The following is a 26,005-nucleotide window of genomic DNA, read 5'->3' on the forward strand; positions in this document are numbered from 1 at the left end:
CTGCAGGTGGTAATCCCGCAGAAGACAGCGTGTAGACTGCAGGTAGTAATCCTGCAGAAGACAGCGTGTAGACTACAGGTAGTAATCCTGCAGAAGACAGCGTGTAGACTACAGGTAGTAATCCTGCAGAAGACAGCGTGTAGACTGCAGGTAGTAATCCTGCAGAAGACAGCGTGTAGACTAATCCTACTGAAGACAGCGTGTAGACTGCAGGTAGTAATCCTGCAGAAGACAGTGTGTAGACTAATCCTACTGAAGACAGCGTGTAGACTGCAGGTAGTAATCCTGCAGAAGACAGCGTGTAGACTACAGGTAGTAATCCTGCAGTAGACAGTGTGTTGACTAATCCTACCGAAGACAGCGTGTAGACTGCAGGTAGTAATCCTGCAGAAGACAGTGTGTAGACTGCGGGTAGTAATCCTGCAGAAGACAGCGTGTAGACTGCGGGTAGTAATCCTACAAAAGACAGTGTGTAGACTGCAGGTAATAATCCTGCAGAAGACAGTGTGTAGACTGCAGGTAGTAATCCTGCAGAAGACAGTGTGTAGACTAATCCTACTGAAGACAGCGTGTAGACTGCAGGTAATAATCCTGCAGAAGACAGTGTGTAGACTGCAGGTAGTAATCCTGCAGAAGACAGTGTGTAGACTGCAGGTGGTAATCCCGCAGAAGACAGCGTGTAGACTGCAGGTAGTAATCCTGCAGAAGACAGCGTGTAGACTACAGGTAGTAATCCTGCAGAAGACAGCGTGTAGACTACAGGTAGTAATCCTGCAGAAGACAGCGTGTAGACTGCAGGTAGTAATCCTGCAGAAGACAGCGTGTAGACTAATCCTACTGAAGACAGCGTGTAGACTGCAGGTAGTAATCCTGCAGAAGACAGTGTGTAGACTAATCCTACTGAAGACAGCGTGTAGACTGCAGGTAGTAATCCTGCAGAAGACAGTGTGTAGACTGCGGGTAGTAATCCTGCAGAAGACAGTGTGTAGACTGCAGGTAATAATCCTGCAGAAGACAGCGTGTAGACTGCAGGGGAGACAGCTAGGATATCTAAGCAGCAACATGTTGCCAAGAGTTTAAACAGGTTTAGACATTCAGACACTTACTTCCTGCCTCTGAAGCATCCATACATCCCAGCCATGCCTGGCGCTGGAGGGAAAACTGTCTGGAAAAGTTTCCAAGAATTTTCAATAAAAACAAAACCCTTCCTTTCCGTGGACGCGGACGAGATCTTTCTCTCCCTTTGCCGCGTCCCTGTCCGTCCCAGCAGCGTAAATCAGACTCTGTGGCGGTGTTCTGGATAAACTCCTCTCGTCGTGCTCGTCGCTCTCCGGCTCTGCACCAGGGACGCGCCAGCTGCAGCTGTCTTCCGCGAGACGGAGACGTCCCCTCCGAGTCGAGCCGCGTCCCGAAAACTTGCCTGTCTGCAAACTTAATAAACGTCAAGTGTCTGTCCCGGCCCTCGGCAGCAGTGGGAGAGGGGGCGGGGGCGGGAGCGGGAGCGGGGCGAGCCAATCTCAACTACTTTAACATTTACACATGCCAAGGTCAGCTGATGACCCGAGTAGGACAACACCACCCAGCAGACACTTAAAGGAGTCAGGGTGGAGGAAACAGGGCCCTCCACTGGAATGAACAGAAACTTGTTTTGACACGACTCCTGAAAGCCTCAGAACACAAGTGCGGCCCACATCCTTAAAGTGGTGCCGGGAGTCAGATGGAGGCGTTGGAGCTGGCAGGCCGACTGACTGGCTGCTGAACAGCTCTGCTCTGTCCCCCCCCCAACACCGCCGCTCTGCTGGACGAATGAAACCAGAGCTGCAGGGAAGGAGGTAAAAGGAGACGGAGAAAAGGGAGGAGACAAGAGTGAATTTAAAGACTGCCCCCAGATGCACTTCTCACCCTCCCTACCCAACTCTCCCGCTCTCTCTCTCTCTCTCACACCCTCTTTATCCATCTCTCTCTCTCTCACCCTCCTTACCCATCTCTCACCCTCCTTACCCATCTCTCTCTCTCACCCTCTTTATCCATCTCTCTCTCTCTCACCCTCCTTACCCATCTCTCACCCTCCTTACCCATCTCTCTCTCACACCCTCTTTATCCATCTCTCTCTCTCTCACCCTCCTTACCCATCTCTCACCCTCCTTATCCATCTCTCTCTCTCACCCTCCTTATCCATCTCTCTCCCTCCTTACCCATCTCTCACCCTCCTTACCCATCTCTCACCCTCCTTACCCATCTCTCTCCCTCCTTACCCATCTCTCTCTCTCACCCTCCTTACCCATCTCTCACCCTCCTTACCCATCTCTCTCCCTCCTTACCCATCTCTCACCCTCCTTATCCATCTCTCTCCCTCCTTACCCATCTCTCACCCTCCTTATCCATCTCTCTCCCTCCTTACCCATCTCTCACCCTCCTTACCCATCTCTCTCCCTCCTTACCCATCTCTCACCCTCCTTACCCATCTCTCTCCCTCCTTACCCATCTCTCACCCTCCTTATCCATCTCTCTCCCTCCTTACCCATCTCTCACCCTCCTTACCCATCTCTCTCCCTCCTTACCCATCTCTCTCTGGCCTAGCAGTCGTACAACAGCCTGTTGTAGCTAATCACTTTTAAATAGGGGGCTTAATGACCCACGACCCTTACAGCTGTGTGTGTGTGTGTGTGTGTGTGTGTGTGTGTGTGTGTGTGTGTGTGTGTGTGTGTGTGTGTGTGTGGTGACATAAGGGCTGGTTGTGTTTGAGATTCCCCACCACTTACATCCCCCGTTTTGCCCTGTCCAAACACACACACACACACACACACACACACACACACACACACACACACACACACACACACACACACACACACACACACACACAGACTTCACTCTCAGATTCTGGTTTTACCGTGTGTGTGTGTGTGTGTGTGTGTGTGTGTGTGTGTGTGTGTGATTATTGCCACATAAAACCAGATTTCGTACCGCGCCGGCAGTCTGTCCCGGGGAGAGGACCTACAGACACAACAATGATGTGGGAATTTGCTGGCGCCGCTGGCGACAGGGGTGTGTGTGTCTGTCCTGGACAGACACACACACCCCTGTCGCCAGCGGGGTCCCGCCGTGTGTCGACATGTTGTGACCCAGCATCCGTCTCGCCCGTAACACTTCACCGTACGGTTGTGTAAATGAAACCGGTTCTTAATCCCCGACAGGCCCGCACTGGTGTGTCACCGGCCCCACCACTCACATGGGTGTGTGTGGGGGGGGGGAGGGGGAGGGGGGGTCTCTGTGATCCATTTCTCAGTTCAAACATGCTACAACTGATCTCGGTCACCCCATTCTCAACAGAACAGTGTTTATACAACCAGACCTATCACTTCCGGCCCCGCCCCCGGCCCCGCCCCCCCCAGCAGGATCCGTTTCAGCACGCCGGGGCTGAGACACTCCTTGACGTGTTTATGATGCGTCCCGTACCGGTGAGTCACCTTCCCATTCACATCAGAGACGAAAGGAAGGTTTCATATCCAGCAGAAACAGTACTGACGGGCGACCGCGCGGCGCGGTGGTCTATTCCGTTGCCTACCAACATGGGGACCGCCGGTTTGAATCCCCGTGTTGGGGGGGGGGGATAATGTGATACTCCCCCTGGTGAAACTCCTCACTGTCAGGTGAAAAGAAGCAGCTGGCGACTCCACATGTATGGGAGGAGGCACATGGTAGTCTGCAGCCCTCCCCGGACCGGCAGAGGGGGTGGAGCAGCGACCGGGACGGCTCGGCATGCGGGCGGCTGATTGGCCAGGCACAACTTGGGAGAAAAGGGGGGGGCGGTACTGACAATGTGTTGTCGCCGATTTTATTACAGCCGCCAATCAGCGGTTTGACCTGTACTCGGACCCGGGCCCTGTTCTGGCATGGATGACAAGCGGGAGCCGCAGCCCCCCCCCCCAGGTGGGTCTCCCCCCACACCTCCACCTACCAGACGCCCAGGAGGTTCAGCGCTGCACAGGTCTGGCTGGTCTGCTGCTAAATGACTGGTGCTTTGAGAAAGTAAAGAGGTAAAAACAATAAAACCCTAAACACACCCTGTCTGGTCTGGTTCACCTGAAACCAGGTCAGACCCACGAGGCAGGTGAAACCAGGTCAGACCCATGAGGCAGGTGAAACCAGGTCAGACCCATGAGGCAGGTGAAACCAGGTCAGACTCATGAGGCAGGTGAAACCGCCGCGTGGCGGTCCTGCCACTCACGTGACCGAGCAACGAATCAGCGAGCTGACCTTAACATTGACATGACTTGATACAGATACTTTTTTTGGGGGGGGGGGTATTTTTGGACCCCCCCCTTTTTCGCCCCAGCTGTATCCGGCCAATTACCCAACTCCTCCGAGCCGTCCCGGTCTCTGCTCCACCCCCTCTGCCGATCCGGGGAGGGCTGCAGACTACCACATGCCTCCTCCCATACATGAGGAGTCACCAGCCGCTTCTTTTCACCTGACAGTGAGGAGTTTCACCAGGGGGATGTAGCACGTAGGAGGATCACACTATTCCCCCCAGTCCCCCCTCCCCCCCCGAACAGACGCCCCGACCGACCTGAGGAGGCGTCAGTGCAGCGACCAGGACACATACCCACATCCAGCCACTCGGCTCTGTGCATAAGTGACTTCAGGTTTCTGCTGCAGCGGTCACGCCCACTTCCTGTGTGTTGGCGCCAACTTCCTGTGTGTTGACGCCAGCTTCCTGTGTGTTGGCGCGTGCTACTGACCACGGCATGTTTCTGGCGACGCCTGCAGGATTCACCATGGATACACGTCAACAACACGCACACAACTGTCCACACACTGTCACCTGCACCTACCAGCACACGGGTGAAACGTTCCAAGTTGCACATATCAAGTTACGTCCACAAGTCCGTCCGTCCTCATACCTGTGTGTCCTACACCATATCCTGTATTCTGCATGTGTGTGTGTTTGTGTGTGTGTTGGTGTGCATGGTGTGTGTGCATGGTGTGCGTGGTGTGTGTGTATGGTGTGCATGGTGTGTGTGCGTGGTGTGTGTGTGTGTGGTGTGCGTAGTGTGTGTGCGTGGTGTGTGTATGGTGTGTGTGTGTGGTGTGTGTATGATGTGCATGGTGTGTGTATATGGTGTGTATACGGTGTGTGTATGGTGTGCATGGTGTGTGTGTATGGTGTTTGTGTGTGGTGTTTGTGTGTGGTGTGTATGGTGTTTGTGTGTGGTGTGTGTATGGTGTGCATGGTGTTTGTGTATGTGTGTGTGTGTGTATGGTGTGTGTGTGTGGTGTGCGTAGTGTGTGTGCGTGGTGTGTGTGTGTGTATGTGGTGTGCGTAGTGTGTGTGCGTGGTGTGTGTATGGTGTGTGTATGGTGTGCGTGTGTGTGTGTGCGTGGTGTGTGTATGGTGTGCGTGTGTGTGTGTGTGTGTGTGTGTATATATGGTGTGCGTGGTGTGTGTGCATGGTGTGTGTATGGTGTGCGTGGTGTGCGTGAGTGTGTGAACGGGGCTGTGTCAGTTGTGCGGCGTTGTGTTTACAGAGCCAGGGGAATGTCGGTCAGTTTCCCTGGGAAGAAAAAAAACAGCATGTTGGTATTTCCTGAGACAGCCCGAGTCGGGACCCTCTGAAAACAACACGCACAGGCGGAGAGACAGAACCAGAGAGACTGAAGGATGGAGAGAGATGGAGAGAGAGAGAGAGAGAGAGAGAGAGAGAGAGAGAGAGAGAGAGAGAGAGAGAGAGAGAGAGAGTGAGAGTGAGAGAGAGAGGGGGAGAGAGAGAGGGAGAGAGAGGGAGAGAGAGGGAGGGAGAGAGGGAGAGAGAGGAGGAGGGAGAGAGAGAGAGAGGGAGAGAAAGAGAGAGGGGGAGAGAGAGAGACTACGTGTATGCATTCACAGACACCTGTTGTGCTAAGCAGTAGGTGTGTTGTTAAAGTCCCAGCACAGTAGCTGCTGTCACACACACCAGTCCTGCAGCTCACAATCACCGTCTGTCAGTTCCCCACCAGGCCCTCCTCTCTCTCTCTCTTCCTTCTCTCTCTCTCTTCCTTCTCTCTCTTCTATCACTTCCTTCTCTCTCTTCTATCACTTCCTTCTCTCTCTTCTACCTCTTCCTTCTCTCGCTTGTACCACTTCCTTCTCTCTCTTGTACCACTTTCTTCTCTCTCTCTTCTACCACTTCCTTCTCTCTCTTCTACCACTTCCTTCTCTCTCTCTTGTACCACTTCCTTCTCTCTCTCTTGTACCACTTCCTTCTCTCTCTCTTGTACCACTTCCTTCTCTCTCTCTCTTCTACCACTTCCTTCTCTCTCTTCTACCACTTCCTTCTCTCTCTTCTAACACTTCCTTCTCTCTCTCTTCTACCACTTCCTTCTCTCTCTCTCTTCTACCACTTCCTTCTCTCTCTTCTACCACTTCCTTCTCTCTCTTCTAACACTTCCTTCTCTCTCTCTTCTACCACTTCCTTCTCTCTCTCTCTTCTACCACTTCCTTCTCTCTCTTGTACCTCTTCCTTCTCTCTCTCTCCTACCACTTCCTTCTCTCTCTTTTACCACTTCCTTCTCTCTCTCTCTTCTACCATTTCCTTCTCTCTCTTGTACCTCTTCCTTCTCTCTCCCTCTTCTACCTCTTCCTTCTCTCTCTTCTACCACTTCCTTCTCTCTCTCTTCTACCTCTTCCTTCTCTCTCTTCTACCACTTCCTTCTCTCTTTCTACCTCTTCCTTCTCTCTCTTCTACCACTTCCTTCTCTCTCTCTTCCTTCTCTCTCTCTTCTACCTCTTCCTTCTCTCTCTTCTACCTCTTCCTTCTCTCTCTCTTCTACCACTTCCTTCTCTCTCTCTCTTCTACCACTTCCTTCTCTCTCTCTTCTGCCACTTCCTTCTCTCTCTTCTACCACTTCCTTCTCTCTCTTCTACCACTTCCTTCCCTCTCTCTCTTCTACCACTTCCTTCTCTCTCTCTTCTACCACTTCCTTCTCTCTCTCTCTTCTACCACTTCCTTCTCTCTCTCTCTTCTACCACTTCCTTCTCTCTCTTCTACCATTTCCTTCTCTCTCTTGTACCTCTTCCTTCTCTCTCCCTCTTCTACCTCTTCCTTCTCTCTCTTCTACCACTTCCTTCTCTCTCTCTTCTACCTCTTCCTTCTCTCTCTTCTACCACTTCCTTCTCTCTCTCTTTTACCTCTTCCTTCTCTCTCTTCTACCACTTCCTTCTCTCTCTCTTCCTTCTCTCTCTCTTCTACCTCTTCCTTCTCTCTCTTCTACCTCTTCCTTCTCTCTCTCTCTCTTCCTTCTCTCTCTCTTCTACCACTTCCTTCTCTCTCTTCTACCACTTCCTTCTCTCTCTCTTCCTTCTCTCTCTCTTCTACCTCTTCCTTCTCTCTCTTCTACCTCTTCCTTCTCTCTCTCTCTCTTCCTTCTCTCTCTCTTCTACCTCTTCCTTCTCTCTCTCTCTTCCTTCTCTCTCTCTTCTACCACTTCCTTCTCTCTCTCTCTTCTACCACTTCCTTCTTTCTCTCTCTTCTACCACTTCCTTCTCTTTCTTGTACCTCTTCCTTCTCTCTCTCTTCTACCACTTCCTTCTCTCTCTTCTACCTCTTCCTTCTCTCTCTCTTCTACCACTTCCTTCTCTCTCTTCTACCACTTCCTTCTCTCTCTCTCTTCTACCACTTCCTTCTCTCTCTCTCTTCTACCATTTCCTTCTCTCTCTTGTACCTCTTCCTTCTCTCTCCCTCTTCTACCTCTTCCTTCTCTCTCTTCTACCACTTCCTTCTCTCTCTCTTCTACCTCTTCCTTCTCTCTCTTCTACCACTTCCTTCTCTCTCTCTTCTACCTCTTCCTTCTCTCTCTTCTACCACTTCCTTCTCTCTCCTCTACCACTTCCTTCTCTCTCTTGTACCACTTCCTTCTCTCTCTTCTACCACTTCCTTCTCTCTCTTCTACCACTTCCTTCTCTCTCTTGTACCTCTTCCTTCTCTCTCTCTCCTACCACTTCCTTCTCTCTCTTCTACCACTTCCTTCTCTCTCTCTTCCTTCTCTCTCTCTTCTACCTCTTCCTTCTCTCTCTTCTACCTCTTGCTTCTCTCTCTCTCTCTTCCTTCTCTCTCTCTTCTACCACTTCCTTCTCTCTCTTCTACCACTTCCTTCTCTCTCTCTTCCTTCTCTCTCTCTTCTACCTCTTCCTTCTCTCTCTTCTACCTCTTCCTTCTCTCTCTCTCTCTTCCTTCTCTCTCTCTTCTACCTCTTCCTTCTCTCTCTCTCTCTTCCTTCTCTCTCTCTTCTACCACTTCCTTCTCTCTCTCTCTTCTACCACTTCCTTCTCTCTCTCTCTTCTACCACTTCCTTCTCTTTCTTGTACCTCTTCCTTCTCTCTCTCTTCTACCACTTCCTTCTCTCTCTTCTACCTCTTCCTTCTCTCTCTCTTCTACCACTTCCTTCTCTCTCTTCTACCACTTCCTTCTCTCTCTCTCTTCTACCACTTCCTTCTCTCTCTCTCTTCTACCATTTCCTTCTCTCTCTTGTACCTCTTCCTTCTCTCTCCCTCTTCTACCTCTTCCTTCTCTCTCTTCTACCACTTCCTTCTCTCTCTCTTCTACCTCTTCCTTCTCTCTCTTCTACCACTTCCTTCTCTCTCTCTTCTACCTCTTCCTTCTCTCTCTTCTACCACTTCCTTCTCTCTCCTCTACCACTTCCTTCTCTCTCTTGTACCACTTCCTTCTCTCTCTTCTACCACTTCCTTCTCTCTCTTCTACCACTTCCTTCTCTCTCTTGTACCTCTTCCTTCTCTCTCTTCTACCACTTCCTTCTCTCTCTTCTACCACTTCCTTCTCTCTCTTCTACCACTTCCTTCTCTCTCTCTCTTCTACCACTTCCTTCTCTCTCTTCTACCATTTCCTTCTCTCTCTTGTACCTCTTCCTTCTCTCTCCCTCTTCTACCTCTTCCTTCTCTCTCTTCTACCACTTCCTTCTCTCTCTCTTCTACCTCTTCCTTCTCTCTCTTCTACCACTTCCTTCTCTCTCTCTTCTACCTCTTCCTTCTCTCTCTTCTACCACTTCCTTCTCTCTCTCTTCTACCTCTTCCTTCTCTCTCTTCTACATCTTCCTTCTCTCTCTCTTCTACCTCTTCCTTCTCTCTCTTCTACCACTTCCTTCTCTCTCTCTTCCTTCTCTCTCTCTTCTACCTCTTCCTTCTCTCTCTTCTACCTCTTCCTTCTCTCTCTCTCTCTTCCTTCTCTCTCTCTTCTACCACTTCCTTCTCTCTCTTCTACCACTTCCTTCTCTCTCTCTTCCTTCTCTCTCTCTTCTACCTCTTCCTTCTCTCTCTTCTACCTCTTCCTTCTCTCTCTCTCTCTTCCTTCTCTCTCTCTTCTACCTCTTCCTTCTCTCTCTCTCTCTTCCTTCTCTCTCTCTCTCTTCCTTCTCTCTCTCTTCTACCACTTCCTTCTCTCTCTCTCTTCTACCACTTCCTTCTCTCTCTCTCTTCTACCACTTCCTTCTCTTTCTTGTACCTCTTCCTTCTCTCTCTCTTCTACCACTTCCTTCTCTCTCTTCTACCTCTTCCTTCTCTCTCTCTTCTACCACTTCCTTCTCTCTCTTCTACCTCTTCCTTCTCTCTCTCTTCTACCACTTCCTTCTCTCTCTTCTACCTCTTCCTTCTCTCTCTCTTCTACCACTTCCTTCTCTCTCTTCTACCACTTCCTTCTCTCTCTCTCTTCTACCACTTCCTTCTCTCTCTCTTCTACCTCTTCCTTCTCTCTCTTCTACCACTTCCTTCTCTCTCTCTTCTACCTCTTCCTTCTCTCTCTTCTACTACTTCCTTCTCTCTCCTCTACCACTTCCTTCTCTCTCTTGTACCACTTCCTTCTCTCTCTTCTACCACTTCCTTCTCTCTCTTCTACCACTTCCTTCTCTCTCTTCTACCACTTCCTTCTCTCTCTTGTACCTCTTCCTTCTCTCTCTCTCCTACCACTTCATTCTCTCTCTTCTACCACTTCCTTCCCTCTCTCTCTTCTACCACTTCCTTCTCTCTCTCTTCTACCACTTCCTTCTCTCTCTTCTACCACTTCCTTCCCTCTCTCTCTTCTACCACTTCCTTCCCTCTCTCTCTTCTACCACTCCCTTCTCTCTCTCTTCTACCACTTCCTTCTCTCTCTTCTACCACTTCCTTCTCTCTCTTCTACCACTTCCTTCTCTCTCTTGTACCTCTTCCTTCTCTCTCTCTCTTCTACCTCTTCCTTCTCTCTCTTCTACCACTTCCTTTTCTCTCTCTTCTACCTCTTCCTTCTCTCTCTTGTACCTCTTCATTCTCTCTCCCTCTTCTACCTCTTCCTTCTCTCTCTTCTACCTCTTCCTTCTCTCTCTCTCTTCCTTCTCTCTCTTCTACCTCTTCCTTCTCTCTCTCTTCTACCTCTTCCTTCTCTCTCTCTCTCTCTCTCTCTCTCTCTCTCTCTCTCTCTCTCTCTCTCTCTCTTCTACCTCTTCCTTCTCTCTCTCTTCTACCTCTTCCTTCTCTCCATCTCCACCACTACGCCTCTCTCCTAGTCGACTCACGTTTCTGTCTAGCTCCAGCAGCAACCCCTTTCTCTTTTGTTTTGCACCATATGTACTCCCTCCCTCCCTCTGCGCCCTCCACCTCATCCCCCTTTCTTTCTTTTCCAGTGCAGGCAGAAACCACCCCGTCTCCGCTCCACTGTTTTCCAAAAGGTCTCCGTCGGTCTGCCGTACACGAGGTGTTTGGCTGCTTAAACAAATGCAACGAAAGCGCTGGCGAAAGTAAGCTGCTTCTTTTGCAAGAGGAGGCGGGGCGTTGCTATAGTGCTCACAACTCACCCCCTCACATCTGGAAGCCATCTTTTCTCCCTCCCGCTCTCCCCCTTCTTCTCCCTCCATCTCTAGTTTTCTCCCTCAATGTAAATAGCTCCATGGTCATATCCTCCTCTCTGCCTGCCACATTGGGTGGTGTGTGTGTGTGTGTGTGTGTGTGTGTGTGTGTGTGTGAGAGAAACATGTACTTGACATTCTCCTTCTGCAGATTCCTCTTCTTTCTCTCCCTCTCACTCCCCTTTTTTTGTCCTCTCTCCTTTCTGACCCCACTGAAGTTTACAGAGTGATGGAGTAAACTCCACTTTTACCTACACACCCACTTCCCCAGCATGCAGACCCACGCGTGTGTGTGTACAGACTGCATGTGAGCCAATAACTCCATCATGCTGACCCGACAGCTGATCCTGTTCCCAGAGCCAATGGGACAAGGATAAACAAGTTCAGGGCTACATTACACTTCCTCACTCCAACCACGGCAATTTACTACACATCAGCAGCTATTTCATGTGTCAACCTACAGGTGTCTTACAACACCAAATACTAATCACGTCACGTCATGTCATGTCATGTCATGTCATGTCACGTCACATCATGTTTTCATGTGTCATCCTACAGGCGTCTTATAACAACAAATACTAATCACATCACATAATGTCATGTCATGTCACGTCATGTCATGTCATGTCACGTCACATCATGTTTTCATGTGTGAACCTACAGGTGTCTTACAACACCAAATACTAATCACGTCACGTCATGTCATGTCATGTCACGTCACATCATGTTTTCATGTGTCATCCTACAGGCATCTTACAACAACAAATACTAATCACATCATGTCATGTCATGTCATGTGCAGATAGTGTAATAGTGTAACAGGTAGATTCCAGCAGTGATGTAATTAATAACGGAGGATTCAAATGACAATGTGTGGCTAATGCCCCAAAACTACAAACACCTAAAATTACCACCCCCATTATTATTGCTCTGCAGCAGATATCCATGAGAGAGAGAGAGAGAGAGAGAGAGAGAGAGAGAGAGAGAGAGAGAGAGAGAGAGAGAGAGAGAGACAGACAGACAGACAGACAGACAGACAGACAGACAGACAGAGACAGAGACCCAGAGAGAGCGAGAAAGAGAGAGTCAGAAAGACAGGGAGAGAGACAGACAGAGACAGAGAGCCAGAGACAGAGAGAGAGTGAGAGCCAGAGACAGCGAGCCAGAGACAGAGAGAGAAATGTCCTCTTGGAATCAGTTTGTTGTAAACCTTCACACCTGCCAAACAAAAGGTGAAAGCAAAAGAAAAGGAAAAACTAAAAAAAAATATTTTTGTCACGATAAGACAAGAGATACAATGTAGAACACATCACCCCAAAATGAAGCGACGCTGTACAACAAGAGACACAATGTAGAACACAACACCCCAAAACGAAGCAACACTGTACAACAAGAGACACAATGTACAACACATCACCCCAAAATGAAGCAACGCTGTACAACAAGAGACACAATGTACAACACATCACCCCGAAATGAAGCAACGCTGTACAACAAGAGACACAATGTACAACACATCACCCCAAAATGAAGCAACACTGTACAACAAGAGACACAATGTACAACACATCACCCCAAAATGAAGCAACGCTGTACAACAAGAGACACAATGTACAACACATCACCCCAAAATGAAGCAACGCTGTACAACAAGAGACACAATGTACAACACATCACCCCAAAATGAAGCAACGCTGTACAACAAGAGACACAATGTACAACACATCACCCCAAAATGAAGCAACGCTGTACAACAAGAGACACAATGTAGAACACATCACCCCAAAATGAAGCAACGCTGTACAACATAATAAGATACTTGGTCACGTGGCTGAAAATAGTCTTATTTCCTGTCGAGAGTCTGCTGGGATGATCTTAAACAAACACACTTGTGTTTCCCGGCTGAAATGCTCGTGACAGCAGCTGAAATCTGCTCCATCTCCGCAGCGCCCCCCTTCAGGCTGACCCGCAACCCCATCGGTCACTTTTAAGACACACAACTCGCTAACGAGGGTGACCAGATACCACAGCGGCAGTTCTCACCCTGTCTTATGGGGCTTCTTTGTGATGAAGAAACCACCAATGCATGAGGGAAGACCATCTAGGAGTCATACAGTGAGCACACACACACACACACACACACACACACACACACACACACACACACACACACACACACACTTGCATATTTATGAGGGCCAGTAAATGGGACAACACTGTGATACCCTGGAGGGTTTGCTCAGGAACCTCTTGACAGACAATAAAACACAACCAACCTTTTGACCTGCTGACAACGACAATCAGCACCTACCAATCACCCCCCCCCCACACACACACACACACACTTTTCCTATACTTTTGAGGACCCTCACTGACTACATTCATTCCCTAGTCTCGAATCAACCTTAGAAACGAGCACTACATGCATAACCGTAGACTAATCCTGATGCCAACCTGAACCCTAGAGCCAAGTCCTGACCCCCAGACAGACCCTTAAAGAGGTGAGGACTGGCCAGACTGTCCTCACTTTGCATTTCTTGAGTTTACGGAGTACAACAATGTCCTTGGCCAAGCGTGGCCTCCTGCCATGCGAGGGGGTTTCTCGCAGTGAAAAGAGGACTCATATCCTAAACCTTTGTTCCTGTAAGTCATCAAGGTCCAAGAAGCTTTTACCTACCCTGCCAGCAGAGGGAAATATCCTCCCTTTGTTGCACTTCATGAAGACTTCAGAAGAGTGACACAACATCCCCTCTCCATGACACTTACTCATTTTTCACTTGCTTTTGCGTCACCTAGCCCTACATCACTCTTCTGGTGACAACTTCGGGGTCATCAGCAGAAAACCTTTCGCGGTACCTGAGGCGATTCCAGGTGACCACAGTCGACACAGTCTGCGTTGAGGATTACTTTGAATCCTGGTTTTCATACCACTACTTCAAACATAGTGATAAAACCGAGGTCCTCCTAGAAGCCACTAAATCTACTTTGGCCAAACCGCATAGTTTTTCTCTGACTATTGACAGTATTGTAGCTCCTCCATCGCCTCAGGTTAAGAGTCTGGGTGTCATCCTGGACAGCACATTATCTTTTGAAGCCCACATCCACAATGTTACTCGGTCTGCATACTTCCACCTACGCAATATTAATCATTTCCACCCGTCACCTACACCTAACAGCACCACCATACTCACTCACACCCTGGTTCCATCCCGTATTGACTACTGTAATTCTATTCTCTTTGGTCTTCCTCTCAAGTGTCTTCATAAACGTCAACTGGTCCAGAATTCAGCTGCCCGTATCATTACAAGAACTACTTCCATAGATCACTTCACTCCTGCTCTTCAGCAACTCCACTGGCTCCCTGTTAAATACCGTACTGACTACAAGATTCTGCTCCTCACATTTAAGGCCCTTAATAACCTAGCTCCTTCGTATCTTTCTGAACTCCTTCATATCCACACGCCCTCCAGCACTCTCAGATGCTCTTCTGCTCTCCAACTCACTACACCATCGGCCCGCTGGACTACCATGGGGTCTAGAGCCTTCAGTCATTCTGCCCCCCCCCCCCCCGCCAACAGAACTCTCTCCCACAAGACCTTCACAACACTGACTCTCTTTCAGCCTTCACATCCCATCTCAAAACGCACCTTTTCAAACAGTCTGATCCACGCCTCACTGAGTTTTGTGCAGATGCTGATTTCACACTTATCTGTTGTGTTAACTTTTTATTGTCTACCTGCTTTGTTCTGACTTTATGTTGTCTGATACACTGCTGCTGGCTTTTTACTGTGTTCTGTAAGGTGTCCCGGAGTGCTCTGAAAAAATACAAATACAAATAAAAATGTATTATTATTATTACTGTGGTTCCCCATACAGTTGAATGACAGCCGCTTTAACTCGGACTGTCCTCGACCCGATCAAATAAACCGCTAAAGCAAGAGATCTGCGAGGATCCGCGTCGGTCTGGTCTGGTGCGGGAGGCAGCCTACACCCAAACCTGCAGCAGGTTTGCACGGGCGGGCGGGCATGCTGCACGGGACAGCCCTTGGCCGGAGGGGAGATGGCATCAGCGGGGCAAGCAGAAACACCGCTACACACAACTTTTCCTTCCTTCCTTTCTTCCTTTCGGCGAACGAACCGATGCCAAATCACCTCACACCGTCTCGAGACGGAGTCACGCGCTACAGAGACAAGTTGCTGTTTCGCGACCGGTTCAACAACAAAAGCAAGTCAGAAGACGTGACGCCGAACCACCAACTCCACAAGCTGCAGAACCCCTCGTCAAAGTTCGATCCCCGCGCCTCGCGAAACCGACGAGGTCACGACGAGCTACCTTACCGCATTTCAGGTGCAAAACACCGTGCCACTTACGAGGTTTGCTGGTTTTCAAAAGGTCTCAAAGTGAAGTCATCCTTCAGCGCGTGAAACCAAGACATCGGCGGCGTCGGGGGGTTGATGATTAGATTACTGGTCTCCCAGCGCCTGGCGTCTTCGGCTTTCCCGTGACGCGTTCGCCTCGCCCTGGAAAACTCGGAAACCAGAGCACCAACCTACCGCGCTGGGGTCGCCCCCCTCCCCTCCTCCCCCCGGATAGTTCATGAACGCTGGTGACACATGCTCAAAAAATCCAATGACCGATTGACAATTCCACGTATTCATCAAACAGCTAAATGGGAGTGGGTTGGTTTAGATACTGTTTCCCTTTAGGTAATCTTTAAATTTGAGGTTCAGCTGCCGCGTAGCTGTGGGGGGGCCTAGGTGGACCCACCCGCTTGGCACACAGGCCCACCCACTCAAAAGGGCGTCCTTTTTTTTGTTGAATCACCCCTCTGTGCATAACCGTAGTCCACTGACTTCCGGTTTCTACTGCAGCGGTCATACCGGTTTCCTGTTTGTTGGCGCGTGCTATTGAAAATGGCATGTTTTTGGCGATGCCTGCAAGATTTACCATGGATAAATGTCCACCACTTGCACACAACTGTCCACACACCTTCACCTGCACCTTCCAGCACACGGGTGAAAAGCTTCAAGATGTACATATTGTAACGTGCAAAGATAAGTGGTTAACGGGTCGAACCCTTTAGTCGACTGGTTAACGTTGTCGCCCGCGGTGCGGGAGAGCCGGGTTCGCGTCCCGGCTGCGGCGGTTCCCGTATTGCCCCCCCCCCCCGAATCCGCTACCATATCAAGTTACGTCCACAATTATAATAGTCCATGGGCCAGACGATATTTCGGTACACTCAAGGTGGCAAAACTTACTTATAATTTTTGAAAGGATCCATGTCTGTAGATGGTATTTGGGTATGATAACCATTCCTGAGTGGCAGCTGTATCACAGTTATCAGCTCATGAAGTTAACCACCCCCTAAAGTAAATTGCATTTTAGACGCTGGTGCATATCCTGGTTTAGCCTCATGGTCAGGACATTTTTCAATGTTCTATAATATTGTCTTTGGTATCATTTTAAAGGGGACCTTCTTAGCTTTCATTCAAGCCCTGTTGTGGATATTTCTCACAAATATAGAGGTCACTTGAGCTCTTCAACCCGTCAATAACACACATCTTTCTGCAATGTTCGCCTAAACTATATACTTTCTTTTAGCCCTGTGGCATCTAGGAATATCAGGGACACAAAACACAAAAACTGGAATACTCACAGGACTGTAAAGATTCAGGAAATGTATAATATACCCATACTATTTCATTGTGTGAGGTGATTGTGAGCCTTAAATGAGAACTAGACCAAAGCCAGTTAGGTCACAAACTGGTCTCTATACATTTGTTTAAATACACAATCAAAATACATGATTAAAAAGGAATACCACAGTGAGGTAATGAACTATTTTAATATTTTAAACAACATTGACATTTACATATACTTAGTCAATGATACATGTAATCCCATATCATTAGTGGGTATATGTAATGGTAATGGGTAGGGTAATGGGTATATGTGAATATGGTTACATTATTGTTATCAAGCTCTGGGTAACCAAGTCCAGAATCAACATCCTGTGCATCAGTAGACTACTACCACAGTAATACCATCAGAATCATCACACTGTCATTCATCAAACTGCTCGTTTCTCTCATCATCTGACTCCCCAAGTTCAAAGTCCAGTTCTGGACCATCCTGCTGTTTTTGGTTACTGCAGGTCTGTAACCTGCACATGTCTGTGCATGGAAGTCCATTTGACAGGCACATGCAGCTTGGCATTTTGCATGAATGCACACACTTGCATGTTAGCATTTCCAAGACCACATCTGGTGCAGGTGGGGAGCGCATCCAGTAAATGGCCAGCTTGCCTTCATCGTCTGTCCATCCATACTCAGTAGGGCTTGGCACCACAGGGTTAGCCTGCAGACAGCACTTCCATATTGCTGCCTGATAGTTGGCTCGTTGAACATGCATAAAGAGACAGTCTCTACATGGTGGCAGCTGGCTGGACTCAACCTCTCCCCTTTTGGTGCAGAAGAGCTGGTAACGCAGTTTGTTCACCTCAGCAGTGCTGCTATTAGCAACATACATCCGACAGGTGAACTGCTCAATTTTATGGAACAGCTCATCACTCACATTCCATGTCTGTCCCAGTTGACTAAAAGTCTCTTGGCAGGAAGTGTGCTTTCTCACTATCTTCAGGGCATTCAGCTTCCCTCGACCAGCGAATGCACTGACAGTGTCGCAGCCTGTGAAGGCATGTAAGCCAATTAGGCTGTCACAGATGCTGTCTCCAAGTGAACTTGCCAGTTTGGTGATGTCGACAAACCGTGTGCGGTTCTGAGTCCCACACTTCTGGTAGATGGGACAGGTGATGTCCTTCTGGAAGCCAAGACAAAGCACCATGACATCAGTGTCCTCAGCTGTGATGATAACTGACTTTGAGCCCGCATTTGCTGCATGCAATGCATGCAGGAGCAGACGGGTGTCAGCTTCTTCATGTGTGGAGTGCAGTTCTGCTGCTTCCTCACACCCATCTTCTGTCAACTTGTAGCAGGTTTCCTCACAGGTCATGTACAACACCTTGCCATGCAGCATAGCTCTGTATCGTGGGAGTTTCCACTCTTCCACCAGAAACTTGATGAGACTGGTCTTGTTGGAGGAACTGCACAGAAATTTTCTCCACTGCTGGACGTGGTGTCCCCCTGCAAGATTCTTGTACTGGAGAGTGATGTCTCCACCCCGGTTCAGTCGTTCAGCATCTTTGATCAAAGTCTGGTGATAGACATCAAAAACAACATCAATCCTCCCACTCTGTGCTCCCTCATGGAGGACCTGGGTCAAGGCTGACTCTTCCACCTGTGCAAAGGTTTTGTTGTTGCCATTCATTTTTTGGACCAGGCTCATCCCATCAATGATGGAAGTAGATGGGATTGGGATGTCTTCTGCAGGAGATACATTCTTTTCAAGCTCTCTGGCAAGTGCAGCCTTGTTTGTTTTTCGTAAGGACCCATCAGCATTTGCCAGTGCCCATGGTAGTGGGCCCAATGGGTAGGCAAGGACATCCTTCAGATTCACCTTCCTGCTTTCAGCCACCAGGATCATGTGACTGAAAAGGTTTCTATCTGCCTTCAGAACCACATCCTGTGCTTTCTTTCCATGAGCTTGTTTTGTGCTGACATTGGAGAATGTTTTCAGACTTTGCTTGGTCATCTTGTCGTGGAATTTCACAGGTGGTGGGTCTGCATCGAACCTTGTTTGCTGGAATGCTTGGTAGGCCTCTTCTCCTTTCTCAAGAGCTCTCAAGAGATCTATGGTCACATCAGGTGGAGCCATGTTGCCAGTGGAGAGGCTAACCAAATCAATCTCATCAGGGGACATAGGATTGAGCCAGTTATTCTCCATAAGGTCCATGAGAGACTGGACATCTGCTTCATCTCTCTTGATCCTTGGACTCTGTAGATCTGGATGAGACCATTTACACCTGCCTTGACCTGTCAGGTCTCTCAGCTGTCTGAGGTACATGCTTCTATACTCAGCTGTGAGATAATATTTGGTCACAGCTCCTGGCTTCAAGCTGAATCCCTTTGTCCCTCCAGCTGTTTGGGTGTCTTTGTTCACCGTTTCTTCTATAGCTTGGTCAACAGGGATTCGGCCAAAGGGATTGGTGGAGCCCAGTTGGACTGAGAAGCCTCCTTCCATGAATTCTGTGTACACATCTGGGTGTGTGATGGGCAGCTCAGACATCTGGGCGTAGTAGTAGGGGAGGTAGCGTGCATAATTCATCCTGTCATAAGCAAAGCACCATGGGATCATTGCTCGAATGCTAGCCAAGTGTAGCATCCAGTCTCCCTCTCTGGATGCTCGGATGAGCCCCAACAAGATTTCAACCATGTCCAAATAGGACATCCAGAAGTTCGAGATGCTGCCGTTTCCACCTCTAAGGAACTCATGGTAGACTTCAAATAGATCCATGATGCGTGTACAAGAGCTGTTCTCGAGGACCTCCTTCAAAGCATGTTGTGAGACTTCTTTCCCAAGGCTGTCAATGGTCTTCAGTGTCTCATTCAGGTGAACCATGTCATTCCTGTGAGTTTCTTCCAACCAGGACAGGAAACCATTCAAGGTCAGTTGCATGAGAGCCTCATACAGGAGCTTGTGTAGTCGCACTGCCCTGTTGTAGACTGCTCAAAAAAATAAAGGGAACACATAAGCAATGCAATGTAGCTCCAAGTCAGTCACACTTTTGAGATATCAACCTGTCCAGTTAGGAAGCAACACTGATTTGTGAATCAATTTCACCTGTTGGTAAATTGTCTAATTTCCACCAGGTGGAAATTAGACAATTTGCAAGACAACCCCTATAAAAGGAATGGATTTGCAGGTGGTGGCCACAGACCATTTGCCTGTCCTCATCTTTTCTGGCCGATCTTTGGTTAGTTTTTCATTTTGCTAGTGCCCTCACCACTAGAGGTGGCATGAGGCGGTATCTGCAACCTACAGAAGTTGCTCAGGTAGTGCAGCTCATCCAGGATGGCACATCAATGCGTGCTGTGGCAAGAAGATTTGATGTGTCTCCCAGCACAGTGTCCAGAGCATGGAGGAGGTACCAGGAGACAGGCCAGTACACCAGGGGACGTGGAGGGGGCCGCAGGAGGACAACAACCCCGCAGCAGGACCGCTATCTGGTCCTTTGTGCAAGGAGGACAGGAGGAGCACTGCCGGAGCCCTACAAAACGACCTTCAACAGGCCACTAATGTGCAGGTTTCTGCTCAAACAGTGAGAAACAGAATGCATGAGGATGGTATGAGGGCCCGACGTCCACAATTGGGGCCTGTGCTCACAGCCCAACACCGTGCAGCCCGATTGACCTTTGCCAGAGAACATCTTGGTTGGCAGATTCGCCATTGGCGCCCTGTGCTCTTCACAGATGAGAGCAAGTTCACACTGAACACATGTGACAGACGTGAGAGAGTCTGGAGACGCTGTGGAGAACGTTCTGCTGCCTGCAACATCCTCAAGCATGACCGGTTTGGCGGTGGGTCAGTGATGGTCTGGAGAGGCATATCCTTGGAGGGCCGCACAGACCTCTACGTGCTAGCCAGAGGTACCATGACTGCCATTAGGTACCGGGATGAGATCCTCAGACCCATTGTCAGACCATATGCTGGTGCAGTGGGCCCTGGGTTCCTGCTCATGCATGACAATGCTCGTCCTCATGTGGCCAGAGTGTGTCAGCAGTTCCTGTATGTCGAGGGCATTGATGCTATGGACTGGCCTGCACGTTCCCCAGACCTGAATCCAATCGAGCACCTCTGGGACATCATGTCTCGTACCATCCGCCAACACGATGTCGCACCACAGACTGTCCAGGAGTTGACCGATGCCCTGATCCAGGTCTGGGAGGAGATCCCTCAGGAGACCATCCGTCGTCTCATCAGGAGCATGCCCAGACGTTGTAGGGAGTGCATACAGACACGTGGAGGCCACACACACTACTGAGCCTCATTTTGAATCGTCTTGAAGAATTTCCACAGAAGTTGGATCAGCCTATGTTCTCATTTTCCACTTTGATTTTGAGTATGATTCTGAATTCAGACCTTAATGGGCTAATGATTTTGATTTCCATTGATCATTCTTAGGTTATTTTGCTCTAAACACATTCCTCTGTCTAATAAATAAAGATTTTCAGCTGAAATATTTCATTCATCGAGGTCTATATTGTGTTTTTAGGTGTTCCCTTTATTTTTTTGAGCAGTGTACTTGCGGCCATCCATAACACCAGCAATTGAGCCTTCTGCAATCATGCCAGACTCAATGCAGAGGTCTTTGAGTCCAGCATCTTGGAAACGCTTTCCTATTATTGCCAGCAGTGTGCAGATGGTTTGGAATACCCCAAGCCTAACGATGATATCATGGAACTTGTCATGGTGTTTCCGTGTGATCTTGACAGCCTTCGCATACAGGGCTTGGTCAAAGACACAGACAATCTTCCTCAGGCCTAAGCACTGCATGATGCTCAGTGACTGGTTAAGCACCTCGTTGACAGTAGACATTTGTGTCGCTGGAGCATTGATGGTAGGCAGATAGCCTATATTGTCGGGGATGACCGTCATCTCTCCTCAAGTCAGGATGTTGAAGCCTGTCCAGCTGCTGACTGACTGTTCTTCTTGTTGTGACATGCGTGCTAGGACTCAAAGAAGGTTTTTCTCTCTGGCAAGCTTAGTATTGGCTGCAGTATCGGCATCTGACTTTTTGCTTTGTGGTGGCCCTACCCGTTGTCCAGCATTGTAAGTTGGTAACATTGGTGGGGGTCCATCAATGCTTCTCTTCTTTGTTTTGGGAACAGTGGGCATGGGTTGGACAGGAAGTGGGTTGACTGGCTTTGCTTGCACAGCAATCCCATTGACTCTGTCAGATGTTCCCTCACCACTGACAGTTTCTTCAAGACGGTCGATATTGTCCCAGGCTAAAGTTGTGAATATGCCAGGATGGATGTTAGCTGGAAGGGCAATGCCACTCCCTGATGATGAGAGTTTCTGGAGACACAGGGCAGTGTTGATCTCTTCCATCTGTGAATAGGACACACTGTGACCAAGTCGGTTGAGGATGTTTATCAACTCTACATTTCCTGTCAACGATTTGACACTGAATGGCAGAACAATGTGCTTGGAAGGCTTGGTATTTCCACATGTCACTGCATATACTATGTCATGGCCAAATGACTGCAGAAGGCACTGCACTCTCTGGGATGCATGATCAGGATCATTTGAGCCTGTGAGTAGAGAGTACAGGAAGATAATGAGCGACTCTGGAATGGTAGGACATTCTGCTTCTGGTTTGACTTCAGGCGGCCAGGTTTGAGGAACATCTTGACTTTTAATGTCTGCTCTCAATTTGATGGCTGCTTTGGCTATAACATCTTGTGCACTGACACTTTTCAGGGTCTGCAGCTCCCTTTTGAGAGACTGATTTTCTTTGGCAAGTTCCCTCATGGTCAAGTTATCGGGATAGAGGAGGAATTTTCCTTTCTCATCAGGGAATATCTGCAAGGCTCCAGCAAACTCACTCTCCAGGTTTCGCCTTATGTGCTTCTTGGTTGATTCCTTGACTTGGGCAATGCCTTGGGAGTTCATTGAAGCTACCAGTCTAGAAGAGAGATCAGTCATTGTCATCACTTGAGGATTGCCAAAAAGCTCCATCCTGATGAAGAGGAACAGCTCATTGTATGCCTTATTCACAGCAGCTTCATACTGGGCTGCAGCATCATCATCTCCATTGCTGGCAACCTCTCCTTTGGAAACCTCTTCTTTGGTGTAAAGTCTATAGCATGACCTGTGGTAGTGCCCTTCAGCTGCTACAAGGTCTCTACTCACAATGGCAAGGATTCTGCTGTCCCTTTTCTTTGTGGCTGCACTCCTGATCTTTGCATCAGCTCGCAGTTCTCGACACTGCACCAGTACTTCTCTCGTATTCTGTCTCTTGGAATATTTGCTGTTTTTCTGACAAAATATGCACTCTGCATCATAAGTCCTAGATGTACTTGGAGCATGTCGAGCTACTCTCTTAGATTGTTTCTCTTCAGCAGAGACACAACTTTTCTTTTCTTTTGCAAGGAGGCCATCAAGAATTTGCTTCATAGTGAAGATACTGCGACACTTTCTGTGGTAGTAGATTGCTGGAATCTGTCCCTCAGGAATGTCTTTTGCCAGTTTCAAAACTGGTGCATGATTTCGTATCTGAGCTGCCCTGAGCAGAGTTCTCCATGAGTCGACACTTTGTAGTGAAACCAGCTTATCTGTATCATCAGAACAGTGGATAATGCACTCCACCCGTGGGCGCTTTGGTATTGGGTAAAAACTTGCTTGTTCACCAGTGGCCATATTCAGTCAGTTTTCACCTGCCACATACAAACAAATACATGTAACTTAGGTGTATGAACACTACTAAAACAAAGTTTACTTTGCTTCACCAGCGTCATATTACCATTATTTATCTTACATAGCCACAAATAGATACATTACCTAGTTGCTATGCAACAGCTGTATTTTGTCCACATGAGGCCGCTAAAATCAACACAAGATGAAAGTTCCTCGTAGCCACTTTAACTAATCATATTAACATATACATTAAAAGAACATGCTAACATTATGGGAAATTAGCTTACAATCTTCTCCAGAGTGAGACAAGAAGATAGATACCAGTTTCCTCTATATGTGTTTAGTAGAAAGCTATCTGGCTGCACGTTAGCCTAGCTTAGCACAATGAATGGAAGTACACAGTACTGGTTATCCTTGGTTGTTGGCCAACTAAGAACTGTCCCAGAGTTTAAGCTAGGCTAATCAGTACCAGGGGTGTTGAAATGCTATATTTGTAAAAATCTGGGCAAATACACAATCGTGAGAGGCACAGAAACAGGTTTCCTGAAAGAAAAATGAAATAGCTGCTCATTTGGAAAGGTTATCATGTATTATTTTACTTCTGTTAGTGTACCAAATAAAATGGCACCAGTGAAGTTGTGTCACCTTGGGTGATATCGATATCTGGTCTGACCCATGGACTAACTGGCTTTGGTCTAGTTAGTTTCTTAGTAATAATGCCCTTCTAATTTAAGGTTCACAATCACCTCACACAATGAAATAGTATGGGTATATTATACATTTCCTGAATCTTTACAGTCCTGTGAGTATTCCAGTTTTTGTGTTTTGTGTCCCTGATATTCCTAGATGCCACAGGGCTAAAAGAAAGTATATAGTTTAGGCGAACATTGCAGAAAGATGTGTGTTATTGACGGGTTGAAGAGCTCAAGTGACCTCTATATTTGTGAGAAATATCCACAACAGGGCTTGAATGAAAGCTAAGAAGGTCCCCTTTAAAATGATACCAAAGACAATATTATAGAACATTGAAAAATGTCCTGACCATGAGGCTAAACCAGGATATGCACCAGCGTCTAAAATGCAATTTACTTTAGGGGGTGGTTAACTTCATGAGCTGATAACTGTGATACAGCTGCCACTCAGGAATGGTTATCATACCCAAATACCATCTACAGACATGGATCCTTTCAAAAATTATAAGTAAGTTTTGCCACCTTGAGTGTACCGAAATAGGAAATTTTGGGCTCTGGCCCATGGACTATAAGGACGGACTAGTGAACGTAACAGGAAACTGGTATGACCGCTACAGCGGAAACCGGAAGTCAGTGGACTACAGTTATGCACAGAGGCGATTATCTGACTATCTTCTTCTTCTTCTTCTTTTGGCTTGTTCCCTGTTTTTCAGGGGTCGCCACAGCGGATTTTATAGTTTCCATCGGTACCATGTGAGGCCACAGCACCAATGGCGGTCTCGACCGATCCGGTATGGTCAACCCGCATACTGATTTAGCAAAATTTTACACAACCCCTAACCTTATGGAAGGGGGGCACAGATAAAGCGCTAGATGCCATCCCAGCATTCATGGACTTGTGCCCATGCCTGTCACCACAATTATCTGAATATGCGACCAATAAAAATAAAACTATTATTCTTCCTTGCTTCTTGTTTACCGTATGATGATCATGATAGGTCAGATTTTTTGAGTGGCAGTGCATTTGGCAAATGCCAGATTGTGAGCCAGCTCCGTGGGCAGCCCCTCCTCTTTCCCTCCGTGTACAGCCCGCCCACTGCACAGAGGAGCAGAAGAAGCCTTCTTTCCGCTAGCTAGCCGCTTGTAACGTAGTGTAAACTACTAATAAGACACGTTAGCCCCTAGCTAACGGGTCTGACCCTTTAGCCGAGCGGTTAGTGATGTCGCCTTGTGGTGCAGTACACCCCGTATCGAATCCCGCAGCGGGCAAGAAAATAACCGGTTACAGTAGGCTAAGATAACAGCCGCGGCCAAACTAACGCTCTGCTTAAGTTTGTCACGAAATGACGAGAGGAGCAGGAGGAAGAGAATTCAGCTCAAGTTCAGGTGTCACTCTCCCCTCACCGCCCACACCAAGCCCAGTCACCTCCTGCTGTAGTCGTGTAGCAGCCTATTTCCTATTTCATGACTGTTCATTGTTTTGTCGGATGTTCAATTGGATTTTATGCTGATGTTGCTGCGTCTGCCGTGTGTGTCTGTGTGTGTGTGTGTGGTGCAAGTTTACACTTTTCAAGAGCTAGCTCATCCTCACAATTGTGGACGTAACTTTATATGTACAACTTGAAGCTTTTCACCCGTGTGCTGGTAGGTGCAGGGGAAAGTGTGTGGACAGCTGTGTGCATGTGGTTGACATTTATCCATGGCAAATCTCGCAAGCATCGCGAAAAGCATGCCATTGTCTATTAAAACAGCACGCGCCAACAAACAGGAAACTGGTGTGACCGCTGCAGTAGAAACCGGAAGTCAGTGGACTACAGTTAATGCACAGAGCCGATTCACACAAATTAAAATGAACTAGTTCACGTTCATAGTTCACAATTTTAAAGTTTGAACTAAATCACAGTCCCCAAAAATGAACTAGTCGTCGTTCATGTCACACATACACACAAAAAAACCCCAAACAAAAAAAAATCTCATTTAGGATTTGAAATTTCCAGCGCCAAAGGGAGGTCAGTTAAAACACAGTAAATGAGACGTATTCAGCCTAGCTCTGGGAAACGGGATCAAGCCGAACGAAGAAGAAGATGATGATGATCCAGTCAGCCTAGGTTTGGCGAATGAGCCG

The 26,005-nt window shown here is 48.1% G+C and overlaps 1 protein-coding gene across 3 annotated transcripts in view; it reads right to left on the minus strand.

Annotated features, from left to right (window-relative positions):
• Window positions 1-15,441, minus strand: part of zgc:66433 (uncharacterized protein LOC321250 homolog) — a 96,455-nt gene extending 81,014 nt beyond the window's left edge. For 2 of the 3 annotated variants that reach the window (XM_056300357.1, XM_056300274.1), the window contains exon 1: window positions 15,241-15,441. In XM_056300357.1, the coding sequence (XP_056156332.1) occupies window positions 15,241-15,305 (65 nt within the window). In that variant the 5' untranslated portion in view covers window positions 15,306-15,441. Of the gene's footprint in view, window positions 1-1,106; window positions 1,409-15,240 lie in introns of those variants that run through there. The other variant, XM_056300438.1, reaches the window with a different exon arrangement.
• Between the last annotated feature and the right edge of the window lie 10,564 nt (window positions 15,442-26,005).

Source organism: Lampris incognitus, chromosome 1 (assembly GCF_029633865.1).
Source record: "Lampris incognitus isolate fLamInc1 chromosome 1, fLamInc1.hap2, whole genome shotgun sequence".
Taxonomy (NCBI): domain Eukaryota; kingdom Metazoa; phylum Chordata; class Actinopteri; order Lampriformes; family Lampridae; genus Lampris; species Lampris incognitus.